Source organism: Rhinolophus hipposideros (assembly GCF_964194185.1).
Source record: "Rhinolophus hipposideros genome assembly, chromosome: 16".
Taxonomy (NCBI): Eukaryota; Metazoa; Chordata; class Mammalia; order Chiroptera; family Rhinolophidae; genus Rhinolophus; species Rhinolophus hipposideros.
The window spans coordinates 23,848,557-23,868,696 of NC_138062.1; the positions used below are offsets into that span (position 1 = coordinate 23,848,557).

Here is a 20,140-nt window from a genome sequence, read left to right on the forward strand (position 1 = left end):
CTTACCGTTTTAACAAGTGCCACGAATAATTTTTTCTTTAACAGGTATCACTCCTCAGCTTACAAAAAGACAACAAACATGCATACTATTCAAATATTTCCAGTTTTTTATGGCTATAATCATGGCATAATCTGTGGAGTAGCTTTATAAGCAAAAAGAGATTACACAGAAAATTTTAAATTTATAATGGACTATGCTACCAAAAGTTATTTGTAGGTCAACTGTTTGAATCTTTGAATGTATTTTCTCATAGAAACAATGTCAACAGTGATAGTTCCCAGGTTTACCCTTCAAAATATTAATATAACAGTAGTTAAAAGTATTACACTCACAAGAAGAAAGGTATAAAGGTCACAAAACATACTGTGTTTCCTTGAAAATAAGACCTAGCTGGACCATCAGCTCGAATGTGTCTTTTGGAGCAAAAATTAACATAATACCCAAGCTGATGGTCCGGCTAGGTCTTATTTTCGGGAAAACGCGGTAGTAGAAAGAGAATGGCTACTACGAGCACATTAGAGAAACTGGGGCGAGTTAACTTGTTTCAGTCTCAGTTTTTCAGTCTACTGAAGGGAGATATTACCTAACTTACAGTACTTAACAAACATTTATATCATTTAAGAATTGAGTTAAAATATACGGAATAGCTGGAGCAGTGCCTAGAATAGACAGTAGGTTCTTTTAAAATGACAGCATTTAAAATAATAGCACTGTTATACTAATACTGTACATTAAGGGAAATAATAAGCAGTATGTTAAAATTCTAGTGATTAGACACATAAAGATTTTCCTCTACTTAACTACCAAAGAATTAGGAAAGCAGATGAGGGATTTAAAGGAAATGAAAGGCCTATGGCTTTAACAATCTCACTCTAAAAATTTACCACGAGCTGAAACTTTTACAAGCCAAAAGATATATGCACAAGAAGATTTACTGTAGTATTACTGTAATCATAAAAACCTGTATTTCACTTTTACAAAGTTTTATTGAAACAGTCATGTCCATCCTCCCATACAGCTGCTTTCATGCTACAATGGCAGAGCTGAGGAGTAGTTCTAATAGTAACTATATGTTCACAAAGCCTAAAATATTTAATGGCCTTTTGCAGAAAAAGTGGACCCTGGATTTAAGCTAATCCGCAATGACAACAATACACAGGAGCGAGATTCACATTTTCTCAAACAACACAAATATTTTAGTTATATTTCTATTTTCACTTTAAAGAAAATGCATTTTAAAGATGGTGTTTTGAATAGAACTTGATATGGAATACAATCATTACAAAATTATTTTCAACTACCAAAAACCCCACTCATATATTTCATATTGCCTGAGCTCCTGGGTTTCAGGTGAATGAGTCCTTGCCCCACACTGCCCAACCTCACCTTCCTGCCACTCCACCAGGAGCTCTCTACCCCATTCTCTTAGTCCACTTATGCTACACACAATCAGTATGGGGTTCAAACGCAAGAATATATAAGGCACTCTAAAATACGTGTCTGTAAACCAGTACAGTCAACTAGGTATCTTAAAAAGCCCTATATAAAGCAACAATTGCATGTCAACTGAAAATTTCTACCAAAAGAGCAACACTGAAGAATAACCTTACAAGAATATTCTAAATGCTTAAAAGTCTCCAAACAAAAACAAAGAAATGAATTTTATGCATTGAAGTGCATTTTCTTTCAACATACTATTTTTAATTGTAAGACGTCATTATTTCTCTTATCACTAAAAGGAAAAATATGCTGCCAGATAAGCTATGAAATTCCATCAAGCTGTATCCTCATTTTATGTATATTTAAAATGTAAAAATTAATGTACCTTAGGATTTAAGAGATACAGTATTGCCATAATAATGCATTCCTATTTCAAAGAAACAATTTTGCAGATTTTATAGATTAAATAAGTTTTCCCTGTAAAATTTCTCTTCCTTAAAGCACAATCAGTTCTTTTAGAATAAAAAGCTATATACTCAATTAGTATTCTCAAATTTTCCTGATACTAAGAATTACCTATAGGACTTCTAAAAACTACAGATAGATACCCGATCCAGATCTTACATAGGATTATCCAAAAGAGGGGAAACTTAGATTCTATATTTTTAACAAGTATTCTAGGTGACACTTACAATCAAGAATGTCTAAGCAAATATAAATAAGTTATGAGGATCTTAATACTAAAAATGTTTTGATTTTAGGCAACTTTTTAATAGCTAGATTGCTATTATTATGTCCAAAATATCTCTGATGAGAGACTAGAATAATTCATGCAATAATAAATTAGACTACCAGTACTAATATTATACTTAATAGCGAGGTAAATGAATTTCCTGAAAACATTCAACAGATACAAAGTGAAGTTGCATTTTAAAAGATTTTCACAATTTTCAAAGTTATTTTCCAAATGTTAAGTGTATTAACATCAATGTAGATGGAGGGACAATGGAGGGACAATATCATGTTTTTCAAATTTTAATAGGTCAAGACTACATACAGTTTTATAAGAGGTCACTGTATTTACATTAGCTCAGTAGTTAGAAGAAAAAAAAAAGGACTACAAAATACAGAAGTCTATCTGCTTGGTATACAACAATCTGCTCGAAAGAAGGTAAACATACCTAATGTAAAAGATAAACTGGATGCTAGACCCAAAATATGATTAACTACATATCACACTAAAAATCTTTTTTCAATCTCTGATAAAGAAAATACATTTAAAAAATATTTATCATTAACTTTACCAAGAGAAAGTTAGTAAATTAAATAACAAAGAGCATGTAAATCAATTTAAAGCTACCTAAATAAACCAGTTGCAAAAAGGAGGGAGGATAGATATAATTATACTATCCCTCTAACATTTCTAGTAGTGAGAGTCAATGAGTTATGCAAGAGTAAATTATGGCAGTCAGACAGTCTAAAACTGAATGGTGTGATTTTTTTTTAACTATCTCCCCCAAACTTTCTAATATGAATTTTAGTTTTCAAATTTAGTCCTCTTCTACTATTATAAATCCAAGGCTATAATTTAACATAACATAGTAACCTAGAAAAGTCAAACTGAATAGTGACCCTAAGAAGACCTCAGGGAAAGCCATGATGTTCTCCATTAATTTTTCTTATAGAATCTGCTCCCAAGCATTTTAAATTTCCTGTACATGTTAGAAGATAAAGGTAGAAAATGAATATTGTGACATAATGAAGTAATCTACCACATATTGTACTGAAACTTATTAGAAATATTCAATAACAAAGAACAATATCATTCTGAATGTTAATATCTTAACCCTTTAATTGAAAACACCCACACTTCTTTTCCTCAATTAAAAAATTTACTTGTATTGGTTATTTTCTTGTACAAAAGTACTAAAATAATGTTAGCTTTTAAATGACTTTTAAAGCTATAAGAGAGGCCTCTGTGTAAATGCTTAAATCAGAGCAGTGACCTCATTCGAAGTTACAAAAGTGACAAAGTAAAAAAAGACGAAACAAACACTTTCTGAAAACATAATAGCGAAGAAAATAAGAGGGTGATAAGAGATGTCTGTATTCCATTTTCAATGTTTAAATTGTATTACACTTAAATCTCACTAAAATGTTTTTCAATATGGCTACCACTTGTTTGGAGTGGAAGTGGAAACTATTCAAAAGGAACTAAAATAAAAAACACATTTACAAAGGTTATTTAAGTCCCAGAAAACCAAAGATTCTCTTTACAAAGAAGGAAAAATATTTTTTCAGGTGTTATGAGTTAATCTATTTGGTTAATAGAATACTTTGACTTTAATTAAGAAAAAAGATAAAACAGGGTATTAAAACACCAATAGCAGTGATATATACAAACACTCATTCAATCTGACAGATTATTTTTGGTTTTATGTGTTCAGAATCATAAACATATTTTAGAACTAAAAATATATCACTCTAGGTAGTAATTCAAAATGGCAATACCAAGTAACTCAGAAAATACAACAAAAATGCTAATATTAACAGGGTCAAAATGTGGTAGGGGAGAGGGCAATGTCATCCTGAAAAATATCCACTAGATCATAACTTGATTACATATTAGCACAAGTTCTGCAAGATGTGTGTTAGTTCAGGATTGTCTGTCTATATATAAACTGTTATCGTAACTGCCACACAATAGCACATTATATTTATTTTACGTAACAGCAAAAAGTAGTGTCTCTATCACGTTAAGTTCGGGTTTAAAAAATAGCAATTTAAAAATAATACAGCTTAAAGTGCCAGATAAACCTAGGGAACTTGGAACACTCTTTAAAAGAGCTAACTGCTGTGATTCCCATGTGTAAGGAGACTATCACCAGCCTTTTGATTTTCCTACAAATACTACAAATTTTGGATTTTAGTATTTGCCAACATATTTCAAAACACACTTTTTATTATTTACCATTTAAATAAGTTTCAAGGATTCTAATGTCATCAAAAATAAACGAGAGAGAGAGAGAGAGAGAGAGAGAGAGAGAGAGAGAGAGAGAGAGAGAGAGAGAGGTGGATTGGGTAACCTTGTCCTCTAGGCTCTCATTCATATTATTAAAACTATCACTTACATCAAGTTTTTGCTGGCTACACAATTCACCGATAGTTTTAGTTACAAATGTTAAGTGAAATTTGAAGCATTTCTTTACTAAAAGAGGCAGAAGTACTTCGTTTGAATAAACATTCCTATTTTCCAAATGTGCAAGACTTACCCGTCTTCGACAAAAGGGGAGGCCTTGGGCGATGATGCTAATGCTAAATATCTTCATCACAGTTTGATGTGGCAGAGGCTCTTTCGCACTTTTAAGATCAACAGGAACCAAGCCATGGTTTAGAGTAGCTTTCCCCAGTTTTGACATTTTAAAACTCCTCTTGGTTGATGAATACTCTCTACATGTAATACAGGCTCATTACTAAAAACTTTAACCACCAAATTAAAGTATAATTTTCTAATAATAATTTTAAAACAGAGGCTGAGAACCCAAGGCCTGCTGCTTTTGTCTTTCAACCTTCTCCTACCAAATGTCCTGACCTGTCTGAGGCTTGGTGAAGTGCAAACTCTCCTAGAATAGCCAGGAATTATAAACTACTGCAGTGAAAGCTCCTGCTCCTGCCAGTCAAACAGCTGGTGAACCTCCCGTACAAAGTCAGTAGTGTGGATACAACCAAGGCAGGGCTGTGCTGTAGGGTCCCTTTTAAAACTTCTCCAGCTATTAATGCAGGTATTCCCTGGAAAGTCAAGTTTACTTTACAAAAATTAAAGCAAAGTAAAATAAACATTGTGTTTTCTCTTTAATATCTAAGCTTTCCTTACCCAAATATCAGCATTATTTCAAGAACGTTTTGAATTGTGCTTCAAATTTAAGGACAGTGCTTATGCGTGCTCAAAAAACATATACATACATGTGTTCTACCTTACATATATTCAGAATGACTGTTATAGTTTCAAGTGTTTGTCTTCAGCATGTTCTTTTCCTTTTCCATACATACCGTGGTTTATCTCATACTCCCTAAAACATTAAATTGATTCTACCTCTCTGTAGCTATTAATATGCACTTCAGATTAATCTTAACAGGAGACATTTTAGTTGTTTGCAAATTTCAGTTCAATCTCTGTAATTCTGAAAATTCAGTGATTCCACTTGAAATTAAAACAGTCATGTGATTCATTAAAGATATTTTAAAAAATAAGTACTTATGAATGTAAGCTGTGATGAGAAGTAATCATGGTAAAATGAGTAACTAGCCAGTTCATCGCCAAAGCCTAATGCCTAATTTCTCCAGCATACCATGGTTGGAGGAACCTTCCTAAAACACAGTTTTCCTCAAGAACTTTCAATGCGTAAGATAAAGTTTGGAGAAGAAGACTCTCCTCCAAGTATCCCCAAACTAATCTTTCCTGCATTATCTCAAACATTTGTCTAAATTAACCACTTACGCCAGTGTTAATTAATCTTTGTACTATATTTCATACTGAAAACCAGGAACTAAATTGTTATAAAGAAAAAAAAAGCTCAGTGTGAGAATAGATAGTAGTTTTAATAGATGGTAGATAATAGATACGAATTATCTGTTCATAATGCTCAGTTAACTAGTTTGTTCTCACCTGCCATTCTATGTTTTTCTTTCAATAGCCAGTCATCTCATTTATCTCTCCTTCCAACAGCTTTTATGGATCTTTATCGTGGGCATTTAGATGTGATACAGAGAGAATTAGAGTGTCAAAAATGGCTGATTTCCTTTCTGACTTTGGAGACATCTGTCTTACTAAATATAAAGTGGGCTGCTGGGAAGTCAGTCCATACCCAAGAAACATTCTCAATCCTATCATGATACTACTTTCTTAAAGTATACCTTCTCTTCCACCACAATTTAAAATGTAGTTAAAAAATGTAAAACCATTAGCAGAGGTGATACTTTTAGTTACAAAGTAAACAACTGAATTTCTCTGAAGAAGATATACAACTGACCGACAAGCACATGTAAAGGTTCTCAATGTCATTAATCATTAGGAAAATTTTAAGTCAAAATCAGTATGAACCACCACTGCACACCCATTAGAATAGCTGGCATTTAAAAACAAACATGGAGGTGGAGTTCGGGGGTGGGGAGGAGAGAAAAGAACAAGGGTTGGCAAGGGTGTGGAGAAACTGGAACCCTTGTGCATCGCTGGTGGGAATGTAAGATGGATGCAGCTACAGTGGAAAATGGTATAGCGATTCCTCAAAATACCATATAATCCAGCAATTCCACTTTTGGGTTCACACACGAAAGAATTGAAAGCGGGGACTCGAACAGATATTTGTACACCCATGTCCATAGCAGTATTATTCAGTATTTATCCATGAGTGGAAACAACCTAAGTAACGACTGATGGATGAATGGGTAAGCAAAATGTGGTATGTACATAGTGGGGTATTATTAAGTCTTCTGACACATGCTACAACATGGATGAACCTTGAAGATATAATGATGCTCAGTGAAGAAAATCAGTCAAAAAGTTGTTTGATTCCACTTATATGACATACCTAGAGTAGTCAAATTTATAGACAGAAAGCAGAATCGTGGTTGTCAGGGACAATGGGGAGAAAGGAATGGGGAGTTAGTGTTTAATGGGTACAGAGTTAGAGTTAGAGATGAAAAAGTTCTGGAGACAGTGGTGGTGATGTATTAATGTATTAATAAAAAAGTGAACAACTAAGGATAGAACCATAATCACCAAAATCCCCCAACAGAGATCTAGTGATGAAAGAGAGGGTACTGGAAATTTGTAAGTTGAAATGGTAGAAAAAAGGTGAGATGGATATCTAAGACAAGCATGTCTACAGCCCCACTAGACTACTTACTAACTTGTAGAATGATTGTTTCTAGCTTCAGCATCTCCACTGGGGCTCACTTTATTTTTTAACACGACATTAATCCTTTGTGTGTGTGTGTGTGTGTGTGTGTGTATAATATAACCTTCAATCATACTGTGTCCTTTTCTCCTTACTAGAAAAATTCCTGTGTTGAAGTAGCAAGCAGGGAAGGCCCCCCTCTGTAAGTTACTAACAGTGTCTGCTCTATTACATATAGTTTTATGTAGACTGACATTCTTGAGTCTCAAAATAATCCTGTCTCACTGATATCGTTGAATTCAATGAGTTAATTAACGCCTCAAAATTCCTTTCTCTGAACCACATAAACGATATAATTGTGTTATTTCAATGCAGAAAAATTAGAAGAGCGTGCTGCCTTCCTCAAGTTTAACATATTTATTCCACACAGAAAAATAAATCAAACAGATCAACTTCAAATTTAACTTTCACTTAATCCACTGGCTCATAAAGATAACATAAAGAAAATACTATTTTTACTTTTATATTTAAAAGTACTCAAAGAACTGTATAGTCACATGTATTAACATGCAGATAGTTTAAAGATAAGGAAAATAATGAAGCTCTCTAATATCTTTGGAGTCTGATCCTAAAGGCGGAAAAGAAAGATTTGGAATTGAAAAGAATTTAGACAGGGAAAATTAAAATCAACAGTGTTCATTCTTCTGCTTATAAGAGGCAGAAATTAGATGAAGTAAAACTAGTTTCTCATTTTCAAGAAATTGCTTACGATGATAATAGGACTGAAAACTAAGCCTGTTTGTCTATCAAATGTGTTTTACACTAGATGCCAAGTTTTGGTAAACACAAAGTGATGACATTCTAATTCAACTCGTTTTTTTTAAATCAGTAATTAGCTGCCCTCAACTGGATAGTACGAGTATTGCAACTCTAGCAAACCAAACACTAAATCGAATTATATATCTGTATTTTTGTTAAAAAGAAACTTATTATTAGCATTGAGCAAAGTGAGCACTAATTTCCAAATGCATGTACTACCACGTTTCATCTTTTCTTGGAACATTCAACAGTATTTCTAAAGCAATGTTCTTAATCAGCATGAAACATTAAAAAATACCGTGTTTCCCCAAAAATAAGACCTAGCAGGACCATCAGCTCTAATGCGTCTTTTGCAGCAAAAATTAATATAAGACCTGGTATTATATTATATTATATCATATCATATTATACGCAGTCTTATAGTAAAATAGTAAAATAAGACTGGGTATTATATTATATTATATTATATTATATTATATAGACCCTGTCTTATTTTACTATAAGTAAAATAATAATGAAAGAATAAAAAATAATAAGACCAGGTCTTATATTAATTTTTGCTCCAAAAGACACTTTAGAGCTGATGATCCAGCTAGGTCTTATTTTCGGGGAAACATGGTACCAAATGTTCAAATACAGAAGAAAACCTTAGTCAATGAGAGAAATCATAGAGACTGCACAGCACTCCAATTGCTAATACTTTTTAAATGCAGCTAGTTCCACATGTTCAACAAAAAATTAGTCATAATTTCAATTATACTTTTAAAAAACATTTAAGATACTCTTAATTATGAACCCCCCTATCAAACTGAGGCTCTTCCAAACAGACGAGCTGACACCCAAGGCTACAGAGGAATGAGAAGAACATGGTGGATGGGAACGTCAGCACCGGGGCAAAGTGGTCCTCATTCCAAAGCCTGGCTCTGCCACCTACCAGTAATAGCACCAAAATTGTATTTCTAAAATGTGTTCTAGTCCCATACACTCCAATTCTCTCACAACAACAACAAGATTTACAGCTGTTTATTCTGGATTTCAACCTTCTCTTTCATTATTACACAGAAATCTAGGATTTAACTGCTCTTGACCAAAGGCCACAGCATATGAACAGCACAAAGATTTTCCATGTTTCATAAACTACTCTTGAATCTGCTAAAACAAATCATTTGGAAGATACAAGTTTACCGACAAGAACAAATGATTATAAACCAAGTGTTTTCAAAGTCTCACATCAAAAATGTTCGACAGGGGAATGTCAGCATATGCCATTTAAACTTAATATTATTCATTATGTCTCTGAACGTAAGCAACAAGTGACTTACTCTTTTATAGAAAAAGAAAAAATTCCAGATGCTAAAAATTATGCCACTACTAAAATGGGACAAATTAGAATCAATATCCTTTTGAGACAAGAATATTGTATAAGGCATACTCATTTATTCAGAGATACAGAGTGAGACAGACTATTCTCGATATCTAAGTCATTGTTTTCAGTCTTTCCTAATACCTTAGATACCACAGTGTTAAAGTATCTCCCTAGTCTAAGCAATTCATGTACAAAAAAGATGGAGCAATTTAAACACAGAGGAAAACGATGACAAATCAAGAAATTAAGCTCTTGCTTAATGATCAATGAAATGTCAAGCTTGTAATAGTTACAACTGCAAAAAATATTCTAAACATGTTACTTCAATTGTAGAAACTAAAACATAATTAGATTTAGTATGAAAGAAAATTTTAAATACATGACATTCCTTTTAAGTTTTGTGACTCATAAAAGGTATAAGTCAAATGATTAGAAATGCTTTATGAAAGTTAAAGTCACATTCAAAATGATTCCTTAAAAAGTTCTAAAAGTCATTTAAATGCTTAAAGTGTTCGTTAAGAAAGATTACAACTTCCAATTATAATGTATTTGAAATATTATATTAATGGAAGTATTTAATGGGTTATAACGTATTACTGTATTTCCCTGCTAATTTTCTTTATCCAGGCACCAAGGGCAGCTCCTAACTATTTAAGAGAAATTTGCATGAGTTCTGAAATAGCACATGCAGTTTTATTATAAAAGTGTATAAAAATGTGACCTGGTAACTGGACATTTGCAAAATAGAAGTATTACATGCATATGTAGAATTTTAAAAATAAAACTGCTAAATGCCAGGTTATGTAAAATATTGTAATTGCTGTGATTTCTATAATCAAGATCTGCCTGCTGGACATTTAGGTTGTTTTTAAATTTTGCTGGAAATTTCCAGTTATTTCTAAGTAACTGGCTAAAAAATAAAGTTAATAAGTTAAAAAGTAAAATATAGAAAAACCAACCAAACAAGTCCTTTAAAATGATGACAAAAAACACCCTGTGGTACACTAGAAACTTCATGCTTCAAACCTATCTACGTATTTACAACTAAAATAATTTACAACTAAATTATCCTTGATTAAACTGCTACCTCAATCAGCTTTCAGCCAAATTACCTGGAGCTGATACTCCAGGTAAACATACCAGTACATACAAAATACTGGGTGAATATAAATGCCTAACCACTGCGCTGTACACCTGAAACTAATTGAATTTTTAAAGTATTTCAAAAATGCCCAGTATGAAGTCCTCAATGCCGGTAATGTAACTTAAGTTTAACTCTTACAGTCTGTGCTGAGTTACCCCAGCTGTTAATTGGTCTGACACAGCTGCTCACCAAGAATTTAGTTGACAATTATTATAGTTCTACCTTTAAGTCAACTATGACAAAAATGACATAGCAATTACAGGTATTTCAGTCATGCAAAAGCCTCATGAGATGACAGAGTAAGTGATTTAAAGCAACTTAATTTTCCACAATTCTCAAACTATAATTTAAGTGTAAGAAAGAAGATAAAAACGTCTTTAATATCAATTTTTTAAGGTTCCTTTTTTAAGTTACTTTTATGAACAAGTTTAAGCATAAAACATTCATTAACCTTCAGTTAAACTAAATATTTATCAATTATTTATTTCTCCTATAAAAATTCTGAAGAGTGTTGCAGGCCAGAGAATCATAAATAAGGACATAATACTGATAATTCTTATCAAGTACAGTAAGAAATGCAGGTGAACTCTTATACAGCTTAAAAAAAAATAAACTAAGTTGTAACACAGGAAGTTCACCCACCAAATTGATGGTTTAATATCTTATAGGAATTTGTCCTATGAAACAGAGAAAGCCAAACCTATGGAAATAAATTTGACAGTGTTGACAATTTAAGAAAATAAAATGGTAAGGAGAGGGAAGATACTTGTAGTTACGTTTCCTACATTGTTGAGTTATTGATGCAATTATAAATAAAAATTATTTTCAGAGAGATAAACAGTTCTACAACTTCATTTATATACTTCTCAGTAACATACTATGAAAGCATGAGAGATTTATCAATATTCACTAACCACAGGTAAATTATTCATTGATGAATATTCATTTATCAATATTAACTTCAGCATCAAATTTAAGCATTTGATGTATCAAATATAAGAATTACTTTCAGCACAGAAAATACTTTAAGCACAGAATTAAGCTACAGAAAATAAATAGTTGGGGTCTGATCCCTAGATGGGCTGACAGCTGACACCACTGGCCTTTTACGTTGTTAAAATTACCTATTCAACAAAATGCATTTTCTGATAAACATCAACATCAATTTTATAGCTGAAGTTTAAACTGACGGTCTAAGTTTTCATTCTTTCCAATAAATAAAATACTAACTGGCTATCAAGAAAGATTGAAAACAAAGAAAAAACAAAACTCAATCCTTATAATTCTTGATTACACCTGAAACAAAGATCGAGGAAGTTTACAGCGACAGGGCTTAGAAAACGCAAACGTATTATTTCCGATTGGTACAGTGATGTGGGGGGAGGAGTCACCACTGACAGAGCTCCTATTACGTCATGACTTGTTTCACTTCAATGTGTTGGCCCAACGTTATCACAGCTGCCAGGCAGTGGAGTTGAGATACTTACCCTAGTATATCTCTTTCCTAAATTCATGCTTTGTAATAGGACATATATTCTAGTCTATAGATTGTTAAACCTAACCTATTTGTATTACTTTCTAATCTAGTTGTTTGGAGATTCACTTGTTATTATACGTTTCAGATATGCAAGTTTGTCAGATAACTGAATTCTAGATGACTGAAATAAAATACTATGACATATTATATGTGCAACCTTTTTTAATGAGCCTGATATTTATAAAATCCAAATGAAAAAAAAATTATAAGATCAAAGATATTATGACCTCCTATGGAGAAACTGGGTTTCTCAAAGACGGTCCCAACAATATCCCCCATTTCACCTGCTCGTCTTACAATGAATGTACTCCGCCTGTCCTTCCACTGGGAGCTACATCTGTTTCAAGAGAGAATGTGACAGTCACATTGTGTGATTTCCTAGGTTAAGTTATAAGGAAGAGATTTAGCTTCCACGTTACCTGATAGCCCTGAGGCCACCATGCTGTGCAGAAACCAAACCAGCCCAGGCAAAAAGACCATATGTGAAGAAGTCTTCTGAAGAGAAAACGATTCCTGGCCAGCCCCCAATTGTTCGACACCCCTGCTGTTTCACCTCTAGACTTAGGGTTTCTAGGCGGGAATTCCTGCCCGTTCTCAGGAATTTTTTTTGCTTTCCCGGTCCCGAATCCTGAGAAAAGTTGGTTGGGAAATCGGGAAAATCAACTTCTTGAATCCAGGTGGTTGGTAGTATCGGCCGTCACTTTGTGGAAACGATTCAGCATGGAGAACAGAAAACAGTTTATATCTCAGGATTCGGGAATGGGAAAGTGAAAAAAATTCCTGAGAACGGGCAGGAATTCCTGCCTGGAAACCCTATCTAGACACAATCTGACTGTAACCCTGAATCAGCAATGCCTAAGTGATGGCTGCTCAAATTTATAACCTACAAGAACACTGAGAAATAAAAAAGTAGTCGTTTGTTATAAATTATAAAGCTTTGGGCTGATTGGTTACATGGCTATAACTGAATATAGATAATATAGATAACTGAAACATCTTACAAAATAAAGAGCTCCAAGAATTTACTGTTATAATTTGATAGTCTTCCTAGTAGAGTATTAACTTCAAAATTTAACAAGAATGAAAAGGATAACAGGTGATCCAAAATGAAAATTTAAGTGAGTGGGTTTTGGAGGGTGGCAAAAGTTTTGGTGACAAATTCTCACCTTGATAATAACCCACTGGAAATGAGGTATTTAGCAAGTCTGGCTATTTTAATAACAAACTTGACAAACAGTTACATATTATACTGACTGGGATTTACATCCAAACCAGTTTGATATATAACAAATAAAGGAAAAACCAACTTACTTTTGGATTTCCTATAATCACGCTTTTGTCTTTATTCCAAACTAACTCAAATGACTAGAGGAGCAGGCAGGTAAAATAAAGGAGAGAAACAGGTCAGGTTTAACAACTGTCAAGTCCATTTAAAAGATGCAATTGATTGTTGTCATGTAAGCACATGGGCCCAATAAGGCCATATAGTCCACATTTGCAAAAGAAGGTGAAAAAACATTTTTATATGAACTCTCCAGATTTTTAAATGACAACAAATTTAAACGTGTTTATAAAACTACTAGATAAGACACTAGTTTGTAATCTCTGTTCCTTTCTGGAATAAAGAAGCAAAAAGTATAGTCAAAATTAAATATAAGTTTACTATATATCTAAGTGATATAGAGTAATGATTCGATCTTAAGCTTTTAATCTTCTTTTCTATACCAGTTAACAGAGTGAAACAGTAATAAGAAATAAACCTGAAAACTGAAACTGTGAGTGTAAACATTACAGATGTACCCTCGGCATATTTACAATTTTCACTATCTTAAGACAGATGGCAGCATTTTGGTAAAGTACAAACAATTCATTCTGGAAAATTAAATTTATAATGTAGACGCATAAAATCAACATCTGTAGCTAAGAAAATGAATAACTCTTGGCACACAGCCCAAATTCACCAGTATTTTCTTCATACTTCCATTCCTCATTTGCATCTGATTGCAATAACCAGAAATTGTCATTTAAGACCAACCAGAAACACAGCAAATTAAAGCATTTTCACTTTGAAAATAAAGCATTTTCTAAAAGCAACTCTTATTTCTAGAGCAGAGAAGCTATCTTTAAAACAGCATCAGCACAGACCAACTGAAGAACCTGGTACATTTGAACAAAGTAAATCTTTTTCTGGGAGGAAAAAATCCCATGCATTATTTTTAGCCCTAGTGATCTAATAAAACAATCATCATTCTTCTATTTACATTTCACATAATTAGAGGTTAAGTTTACATGCAAGATGCTAGCTACCCTGACAATTCTTACTATTAGCAGGAATCAAGTTACTATTCTACAGATACGGCTCGTAGAAATACCAACATTTTTCAAAATGTGTTCTCTAAAATACATCCTAAATAGAGTTCATTTCAACCTGGCTGAAACTATTCTTCTATCTGTCAATGACTGCTTTCATTTGTTTATAATCACATCTTAACTGTGATGTAATGAGATACAGTCATACTATAAATGTAGATATTTCCTACAGTACCAAGCAGTAATCCTAGAATTTCTACACAAGAAACAAAGGGAATCTTCCCCTGCATTTATTCTAGTTCGGCTACTCAGTTCAAGAACAGCTAAGTATCATTTTAGAGTTAGCACTTCCATCTCTTCTGAACATTTTCATATGAGGACTCAAAGCCCTAGAACTACCAAAATTTACTTTTAGGTTCTCTTTCAAAATCCTTCTAGGTTCAGCATTAACAACTAATTGGGGGTAGGAAGGGGAGGAATACCTATCAGAGCAAAAGTGCTTCATAGTCAACAATTTACAGTATCAAACAAATGGACTCTGCTAAAAAATCACTTTAATTTAGGCCATAACAATCAGTGGAATAGTTTCAACCCACCTAAGAGAATAGGTACCTTTGGAACTAAAAATATTTTCTAGAACATGTTATCAAGCCTGGACTAGTTAGTTAAGCTGGTTTTAGTCTAGTCTTGGAACATTACAATAATCTTATGAAATATAATAGCTAATACTTACTAAGGACTTACTTATCTGCCAGTCACTTTTCTAAGTACTTTTACATACATTATCTCTTGGAATCCTCTCAACAATACTACGTTATTGATGACCCTGTTACTGTTATTTATGACACCATCCTTAAGACAGCTCTACAAGAGAGGTTAACAGTTTGCCCAAAATCAAGTGACAAAGCTGCCAGGATTTGAAAACTTCAGTCTGACTTCAGAGACCTCACTCTCTACTTACCACTATTTATAAGCATCGAGGCATTTATTACAGATACTGTGCAACTGAGAGCAGTCTCCTGAATCACTCATGAAGCCCCATGTGAGAAATTCCTTTTATATAATATTAGAAAAAGGGGTTGTGTGTGCCTGTGTGACTGACATGTTTTCTCTTCCTGAGAGGACACAGCACATCCTCCTCTTAATTTTATCACAAGGAAGCAGAGAGACAAACTAATTGGCCAATGTTTTGCAAACTTTAATCTAATTAGAATCATGTGGGAGCTTGATAAAAACAAACATCCAAACCCAAGAGATTTGGTGAAGTACTTCTGGAGTGTAACCCTGCAACTTGAATTTTTAAAAAGCACTCCAGCTGTTTCTGGTACATCTGGTCTAGTGTCACACTTGGAATACTGGCGTGGGCCCGGTGAGTGACCAGCCTGGATCCTCTTCGCAGCTTATTCCAATGCATAATTCACTCATCTTATCTCTTCTCATAGCCTTGTCTTCATAGTCTATTCCAGTATTTTCTCTGGTTCTGATCTTCACGTACACATGACTATTTTATTATATTTGTTTCTCCTACATACAGGCCACCTCAAATTCCTTGGGGAAGCTACAATACACATTTCTTTTAAATGAGGCCAATTCATGTGGCAGTTCAATACCTAAAACCAGTATATCAAATTCATAGAGAAAAAAGTCCTTAGGCCACCAACTAAGGCACTTAATGCGCGATGTATATGCTACACTTACACGCCAAACAACTCCCAGCCCTTAATGCATCTGCACTGAACGCAAACTATTTTAATTTTACAGCGTGGTGAACAGCACTCTCGCTCCACATATGACGTCCAGTGAAAATGGGTGGTCCACAGGTCAAACAGGCCCACAGAAATGCTTCTGAAAAATTCAAATGTCAACATAAAAAACTGAGAAATTATCATCTAAAAATCTGGAATCCTGGTGACTTTTGAAAAATTGAAAAATATCAGGACACAATTTTCCCCCATTCACCCTCCTTTAGAAATGCTTTGGTTCCATGGGTCTTATGTTTTGTCTATTTTATTCATTTAAATTACCTTTCTGGCCTCTATCACCTCTATAGTTTGTGTCGCCTACAAACTGTGATATGGAAAAGTGAGGTTAAGAATTCTGATTGAAAATCATTTTAGTGTAGTCAAGGAATCACTAATGGAAATTAGTTACAATACAGGTGATATTCTAGAAATACCTTTAGTATTCCTACTAACCTGACTTTCCCAAACATCCTGATTTTTGAGGATATCAAAGTGATCTTTGTAAAACACCACATACCCTCACTTCCGCATTTGTACCTCCCCCATTAACCTTTTTGAAATGCAATGTACTTGAAGTGGATAGCACAATGATGTGCCCCAACACCTTCCCCTCCCTAAAGGCCAGTATTAGTGGCTCATCTTAGAAGAGAAATCGCCATTCTTTCAGTGCTCAATAATATTGCTAAATTGAACCAAATTTTAACTAGTAAGCTAATGTTTTCTCCAGATGCATGTTTAAAAGACAATAATGTCTTCAACTCATCTCTTTTTTCACTTGTTTTACACTCGACCATTTAACATTCACCAAATAGATTATGCTATTAATAGCTAATTTCATTACCTGAGCAAAAACATCAGAACTCAAGCTCAGTGTTTAATCACTTCAACTCATATTAATCTGTCAAAATACAGCAACAAATGTGATTTTCACAAAATCGTAGTGATACAAAACAGCAGCACACACACACAAAATATAACTTTATCAGAGAATACCGTTTGTCATAGTAATGGCTTTAAATTGGAAAGAAGTTCATCAATATTCAAGATGACTAACTTCTAAGTAAAATTTAGAGCTAAACATCGAAGTTGTCACTTTATTATAGTAAATAATTTGAGGAAATGATTTAAGATGTTACAATTAAATTTAAGGAAGAATTCAAAAGATAAGATTCTTTTTAGTTTTTAAATGTATTATTACTCCTTCTGTTACATGATCCTTTCATGGTCTCCTCTGGGTGTAAACAGTGTGTTTCCCCTGAATTCATCCTAACCTTCCTTCAGAAAGAAGGAAGTATAGATAGTAGCTACAGAGAAATGTCCTTACTTTCTCCCCGAAACATAATATAGAAATTAATAACACAGAGTGCTCTCTGAAGTACACCTAGGGGACAAATAAAAATTTAACTAAGACTCTACTCAAGATGTTGAACATCCTCTTTAGAAGCTATCAAAATCAATAGTAACCCACAGGTCAAATATAGCTCAAAGACAGTTGTTTTTGGAGCCTGCACCAGGTTTCTCTCTCTCTCTCTTTTTTTTTTTTTAACTAAACATGAACACCTTCTAGGAAAGGTATACGGCCCTGCAGTTCATAAGAGCCTGAGCAATCTTGCTGGGTCAATCATCACTTTCCGCACTCATCCACTACCTATTTGGGCCCTGTAGGTTGTATTTCTCATTTCTTCACCCCAAGCAACAAAAAGGAATTGAGGAAAAAGAATCACCTGTTCAAATATTCTTTAGTTAAGAATGATCAGGTGGCAACCCCCTGCAATATGACCTTCTACAGTGTTTCCCCGAAAACAAGACCTAACAGGAAAATAAGCCCTTGCATGATTTTTCAGGATGACATCCCTGAACATAAGCCCTAATGCGTCTTTTGGAGCAAAAATTAATATAAAACCTGGTCTTATTTTCGGGGAAACATGGTATGCTAACACAAGAGACAATTTAGACAAGAATTTAGAGGGATGATGCTTTTCTTACATACATGCTGAGGGAGCCTAAAAGCAACTATCAAGGACAGGACTTCTATTTTTAATGCGTTTATGTGCTGAGACTTCAGAAATCTTCAAAAAGCATACTTACATTCCCAAAACACAGTAAGTTTGTGCACATGTGTACATTTATTCCAAAGCTCACTTTCTTTACTTTTTGTTGTCATTGTTGCTTTCAAATAACAAAATGAAGATATGCTAATTGCTGGTTGAAAAAGAAAAAAAGACAGCCCTAGGTATTTCACATGTTATATGGCAATGTACATAACTAGTGCAATTATTAATTTCAAATTCCAAGCAAAAAATTGTGTACTAGAATACAAACTAGAGGAGAGGCAAGCACTTAGGAAATATATTTAAATACATTAAAGCAGCTCTATCAAAAGTAATAAAGTACTATGTGGCCCTCTAGTGTTCAATAAAGAAATGGATGAATTCTTAAGTAATTAATTCTTATGTATGACTTTCACAGTGAAAAATAATACTTTCTCTGATTTTCTAAGTATGCTAAACATGTTCATTTATGACTTCTACAAAAACCTACATATGTTGTATTGCCTGTGGCTTTATTTCTGTGCGTTTCTTTTGAACAACTATCCTTATTTAGAGTATTCACTGAAAGAATTCTAAACTGTTTTTTAAATTTTCCAATAAAAAAATCCCAATCCTAAATAGAAAAGAAACGGCATTTCTCAATTAAAACTAAATAGTACTGAATTCAAGGCAATTTTCAAATAAGAAACAAAAATAATAGTGTCAACTCATTTTTTCTCTTTATCGTAATTTATAAATAGAGATTTATTATACCAACCAAAGCAATGAAATACATTAAAACTGTGACCGCCAGAAGAGAAGTCAAAGATTGGATTAAGACTTTAGAGGATGATGAAGGAGATGATGGGCAAGCATGATCTAAATTATACTACCACTTCTGTCATTTACTTCATGTAATCTTAAGCAAATATTTTTAAGTTAAAACTTTAGAAACCACAGAAAGATTTTGTGAAGTTCCTGTACTTGGCATCAAGATTAATCCTCAAAATGTCAAGGAAAGTAGGTTGCCTATCGTGTGGAAACTCTGCAAACAACCCTCCAAAGTACAACTTAGCAATCAGTAAACCATTAAGAAACAGGATATAAACAGAAAATTTAAACAAATTTGCCCAATATAAACCTCTACAGATATTTGGAATATATTCAAATACTCACTTAGAGAAGCTCTATACTTATTTCTAAAATTTTTGCCACTATTCAGAAAAATTATGACTCCTTATTTTCATTTCTTTACAGCCTTTCAACACTGTCTAATTCTACCTATCCTTTAGGTCTCAACCTAGCTTTCATTTCCTCATTGAAGATATCACTGATATAATTATTTGAATGTGGATACATGTGTATTGAAAACTACAAAACTGGGAGGGAGAGTTTTGAGACATAGAGAAAATGCTAGAAGACAGAATCTTCATACAAACTAATCTTCGTAAAAAGGAAGTTGGTAAGGAAGGAGACAACATGGAAACTGAGTGAGGATAGAAGCCCAATGTCAAATGACAACAGAAAAATCTAACAGTGACAAATTTAAAGTCTTGTATTTAGGTTCAAAAACCTGCAAACGTTCACATTAAGTGGAACAGGAATAAATCAGATCACGTTTGTAAAAACCCTTAAAGATTTTGTTTTCTGAAAGTTCAATTTTTTTAAGCATTTTCTATATGCAACGTAGAAGGTCCTATAACACACAGTAGAACCTAAGAGAATCAGGTCTGTCAACAGTCTAAATTAAAAAAAAAAAAAAAACATCTGACCATAGCTACCACAATTCTGCCTAATACTACCAGCCCAATCCATATACCAGGGCTATGATTTAACAGAGAAAAGCTATCCCACA

At 33.5% G+C, this 20,140-nt stretch overlaps 1 protein-coding gene across 4 annotated transcripts in view; it reads right to left on the reverse strand.

The window, feature by feature from the left end:
- Positions 1-20,140, reverse strand: part of FBXW7 (F-box and WD repeat domain containing 7) — a 173,184-nt gene that overhangs the window by 53,995 nt on the left and 99,049 nt on the right. Inside the window, exon 1 of one of the 4 annotated variants that reach the window (XM_081076758.1) lies at positions 4,713-5,167. The exons of the other annotated variants lie outside the window; for them this stretch is intronic. Within the exon in view, the coding sequence (XP_080932884.1) occupies positions 4,713-4,859 (147 nt within the window). The 5' untranslated portion in view covers positions 4,860-5,167. Of the gene's footprint in view, positions 1-4,712; positions 5,168-20,140 lie in introns of those variants that run through there. 4 annotated transcript variants of the gene reach the window in all.